Below are 4,974 nucleotides of genomic sequence, written 5' to 3'. Positions count from 1 at the left end.
TTTTCCAGCACCTCTTGTCACTTGGCACTGGAGCTTGTGGGACTGTGCGCGCAAACAGGAAAGGGATGCCAAAGTTCACCTGTAAGATGAAAAAAGGTGAGGTGGAATTCGAAGAGAATGGGTCACAGTTGGCAGTAAAATGGCATGACAAGAGGGATGTCCATGTCCTTACCACAGTCCACCCAACTGGTATGGCAGCCACAGGGAAGCTGGATCACATCACTGGGCAGCCAAGGATGAAGCCAGTCTGTGTGCTCGAGTACAACAAAAAGATGGGGGCAGTTGACAAAGCTGATATGATGACTGGTTTTCATGAATGCGCCAGAAAGTCTACCAAGTTGTACAAGAAAATCTTTTTTCATGTACTTGACACTGTTTTACTCAACAGCCACATCGTCTATCGGCAAATTACTGGTGAGAAATGGATACAAATCATTTAATAATAAATATAAACAAGATAAAAAGTGATAACATTTTTAATTAATGTAATCTAAAGTGTTAACAAATTCACAATAAAAAACAGACCACACTGTCACATTCTATTCTATTCTCCTCACTCCCTATTGATGTGCTCTACTATGAGTAGGAAAGGAAATCACCTCCCTACAATTCAGAACGAACCTGATGAGAGGGCTGCTGGAGGAGTACAGCACATTGCGGTGTCCAGCTAAAGGAGGGCGTCCTGCCTTGGACACTCCTCTGCGCCTTACAGCTAGGCATTTCCCATCTGAAGTCCCTCAGACCACTTCCCAGGGCAGCAAGACCAGGCGTCACTGCAAGGTATGCCTCTCCAGCACACGCAAGGGCAAGCAGAGGCGCCTCACCAAGCACATGTGTGTGCCATGCAACACTCCCTTGTGTGCTGTCCCATGTTTTGAGGCTGCTTTTTGCTCGCAGGTTTCTCTCTAGAGCTCCCCCCACAGCTTCGGAATAGATATTTGACAACACTGTTGTAAAACCCCGTTGGTGATTCTCAGACACCAGGGCCCGGTTTTTCAAAAGTAATCCACTAGGATTTTGGATAACGGATTGGATCAAATCTTGAAAATGGGTTTTTCAAAAGAAAAAACGGATTACATAATCGGATTAGATCACGTAATCCAATCTTGGTTTTGATCCGGATCAAACCTTTAGTTTGGGTTTTTCAGAACTTTTTTGTAGGATTTGGATCACTTTGATCCAAAAAATCTGGATTAAACTGATCCCATCAGAAGGGTGGATTCAGCGTGGATTTCATGCCCAAAATGTAATGAAAACTTTAAAAATGTATCAAATAATACTATATTTGGATCATGCAGTATCTTACAAGATATCCTATTTATTCATAAGGTTTTAATTTTATTTGTTCATCCGTCAGGCTACAGTGATTAGGTAGGCTTTAACGTATTCAGCCTTTCAGTATAGGCCTACAGCAAAGTAGAAAGAGTTTGGCCTCATAAAATAATCCCCCAAACAGCTGTCAAAATTGACCAAAACCAATACATTTTATTCTGTCACTAATTGATATATATATTCATCACAATCGAAAATATTTTTGTTTTTAGAATATTTATTAGTGATGCATGCAATGATTACAGAATAACCAAAAAAATGCAAAGAATGGCAATCACTGATTTTTTAAATCCAAAACAAATCCAAATCAGAAATAGTGTCTAACTATTGGCGTCCCTTGTTGCACGTCCTGTTTGCTCGTTCTGGCAGAATGCAGGAGGTTGGTTAGGGTCTCCAAGGGGCTCAGGTGCATCATTGTCAGCACAGAGAGGGACATTGCGCTTAGTAGCGATGTTGTGCAGGACAATACAGGCAAGGGTTATGCTGCATGCTTTCTGTGGTTCCGCTCTCAGGTAGTTAAGGCATGCAAAGTGCGTCTTAAAGGGATACTCCACTTTTTTCGGAAATAAGCTCATTTTACATCTCCCCCAGAGTTAAACAGTTGAGTTTTACCGTTTTAGAATCCATTCAGCCGAACTCCGGTTCTGACGGTACCACTTTTAGCATAGCTTAGCACAGATCATTGATTCTGATTAGTCCAGTAGCATTTCTTTCAAAATGACCAAAAAGTTTCAATATTTTTCCTATTTAAAACTTGACTCTTCTGTAGTTAAACCGTGTACTAAGATCGACGGAAAATGAAAAGTTGCGATTTTCTAGGCTGATATGGCTAGGAACTACTCTCATTCCAGCGTAATAATCAAGGAACTGTGTGTCTGTACCATGGGTGCAGCAGGCGTAATGATATGACGCAGCGCCTGAAAATAGTCCCCAGCTCGGTAACTTCTTCCAACGTGACCGGGACTAAGTTTGTCTAACCTATTAGACCTATTTTCAGGCGCTGCGTCATATCACTACGCCTGCTGCACTCATGGTACAGCCGCACAGTTCCTTGATTATTACGCCGGAATGAGAGTAGTTCCTAGTCATATAGGCTTAGAAAATCGCAACTTTTCATTTTCCGTCGATCTTAGTACACGGTTTAACTACAGAAGAGTCAAGTTTTAAATAGGAAAAATATTGAAACTCTTTGGTCATTTTGAAAGAAATGCTACTGGACTAATCAGAATCAATGATCTGTGCTAAGCTATGCTAAAAGTGGTACCGTCAGACCCGGAGTTCGGCTGAATGGATTCTAAAACGGTAAAACTCAACTGTTTAACTCTGGGGGAGATGTAAAATGAGCTTATTTCCGAAAAAAGTGGAGTATCCCTTTAAGAACTCCATTTAAACGCTCAATTGCACATCTTGCTCTGCAATGAGCAGTGTTGAAGCGTGCCTGCGCCGGTGTATTTGCTGTTAGAAAAGGAGTCATCAGCCATGGTAGGAGTGGGTAGGCACTGTCTCCTAATATTATGCCATCCGGTCGGTTGGTTTGGAGGTCTCTATATAGAGCGCTCTCCCTCAGGATGCGTGCATCATGGACAGACCCAGGCCACTTGACAACGCAGTTGGTGATGATGAGGTCAGCATCACACACAAGTTGGACATTGATGCTGTGCCTCCCCTTTCTGTTTATAAACTCCCATTCATTCTCACGAGGTGCTTGTATATGCACATGTGTGCAGTCGATTGCTCCAATAGTATTGGGCATATTCCCCAAAAGAAAAAAGCTGCGCTTGGCCTGGGCAATCTGGTTGTCCTTTGGAAAAGAAACAAATTCATTGACCAGGCTGGCCAGTGCGATTGACACATCTCTCACCACATCACACACAGCTGATTTCACCACTCCCATATAGTCACCAACAACTTGATAGAAAGTCCCACATGCATAAAATCGGAGAGCAATGAGGATCTGGTCTTCCACAGACAGACCGTGACTCCTTTGGGTTCTGTGTTGAAGTTTTGGCCTGAGAAGGTTCACAAGGTACTCTATATCAGCCTTCCCAAAGCGAAACCGGACATACAGCTCCTCAGTGGTGTATTGCTCCAGTGGCTTGGTACGTTCAACATACACCCTTTGACGGTATCCTCTCCTGGCAAAGTGGTGGTGGCGGTGGACAACACCTGCCATTTCACTGTCTCTCTGTGAATCCTCTGAGAAAGGCTGATTTATATGGCTGTGTAGTTGGTCTTTTCAAACACACCTATTACAACTGATTAGTTTTGGCTTGTGTTCAATTGAGGCAATTGGACCCAAGGCCTATAATTGATGAACAATGTTCACTATAGTAAAGCAACGGAACCATGGAGGCTGATCCAGAGAGCGTATTTATATTGAATCTCAGCTCTGTTCCTGAGGAAGAAGCTGGATCCTCATTGGTTGAGCCAGTGGTAGTTGCCACAGGATCTCAGAGGAAAGGCTTGAAGCGCCCTTCATCAAACAAAGATGATGATTACAAGGCACTTCTGCAAAAAGAGCCTGAAAGGGCAGAAGCACAGCTTCGTCTGGCAGAGGAACAACTGACTCTGACCAAACTGCAGCAAACTTGAGATCCGCCTCCTAAAGGCTACGCTCAGACAAGCTGGTCTCTCCACATCAGATGAGGAAGTCTGAAATTATTGTGGAGTATTTGACATTAAGTCTTTTTTTTTTATTCAATACATCTATATTTGAAACTTGTTATAAATATCCTCAATGTACAGTGTTTGTGTTGTAGGTCTCAGATGAGCGGACTGCTGGAAGAGGATGGGGTGGGTTTTTTCTTGTTTTTAGTTTTTTTTTAAATGTGTGTGTTTTCATTTCAAATAAAAATAAACTTATATTGACCCCACACTGGCTATTCTACTTGTTGCTCTTTACATATCTGTAGTTCTACATTGTGATTTCCTATCCTGTTTGAGCACTAGTTATCCAGATTTGGTGATCCTGAAAAGTTCCTATCCGGATCAGATTGATCCAATCCGATGTTGCTTTGAAAAACTGGCTCAAAAGTAAACTGGATTACTTGATCACGGATCGCAAAAAAAAGGATTACTAAATCCGGATCAATTTTATCCGGATTAAACCTTTTGAAAAACCGGGCCCAGAGGCTAGTAGATCAACGACATCAAAGGAGATGGGACATTCTTTAAAACGTCTTCATTCGGGTTCGAGGAAGTATCGCGTGATATAAGGTCTCGCGATGTAACGAATTGCTTTACGGCCAAAATAAATCTGCTAAAATGCTGTCATTATTGCGCTCCCTCACGCTGTTCGAACCCGAAAACAGAAGAAAAAAAAAATATATATATATTTCACACTGAGAATAAAATGCAAATACACAAATCAAACAAAGACCTTTTTTAGTGTTTTGATTATTAAAACCAAGTGTTTTTTTCTTTTTAAAAAAAAATCTTTTGTTGAGAAACGAACTCACTCCATGAACTAATAAATTCTTTAAATATACAACGCACCACATCAAAATACTTAGTTTGATTTGTGTATTTGCATTTTATTCTCAGTGTGAAATATATACACTCACCTAAAGGATTATTAGGAACACCATACTAATACTGTGTTTGACCCCCTTTCGCCTTCAGAACTGCCTTAATTCTACGTGG

At 41.5% G+C, this 4,974-nt stretch overlaps 1 protein-coding gene across 1 annotated transcript; it reads right to left on the bottom strand.

Moving 5' to 3' along the window:
• Positions 1 to 986: 986 nt before the first annotated feature.
• LOC311288308 (putative nuclease HARBI1) lies at positions 987 to 3,616 on the bottom strand. The gene is made up of 2 exons (XM_084405649.1): positions 2,714 to 3,616; positions 987 to 1,880 (listed from the first exon to the last, which is right to left on the bottom strand). Exons 1-2 carry the CDS (start codon positions 3,503 to 3,505, stop codon positions 1,653 to 1,655), a joined length of 1,020 nt encoding a protein of 339 aa, XP_084261775.1. The 5' UTR covers positions 3,506 to 3,616; the 3' UTR covers positions 987 to 1,652.
• Between the last annotated feature and the right edge of the window lie 1,358 nt (positions 3,617 to 4,974).

This window comes from Rutilus rutilus (genome assembly GCF_951802725.1).
Source record: "Rutilus rutilus genome assembly, chromosome: 3".
In the NCBI taxonomy this organism is placed as follows: Eukaryota; Metazoa; Chordata; class Actinopteri; order Cypriniformes; family Leuciscidae; genus Rutilus; species Rutilus rutilus.
Note: the sequence above shows the minus strand (reverse complement) of the source record. Positions and strands in the feature narration are given on the sequence as shown.

Excerpts from the sequence above, each read along its gene's own strand:
- LOC311288308 (XM_084405649.1), bottom strand. The coding sequence starts at position 3,505 with ATGGCAGGTGTTGTCCACCGCCACCACCACTTTGCCAGGAGAGGATAC. Across the intron at positions 1,881-2,713 it reads CAATTGAGCGTTTAAATGGA|TATCCCTTTAAGACGCACTT; the intron begins GTTCTTAAAGGG and ends AAAAAAGTGGAG.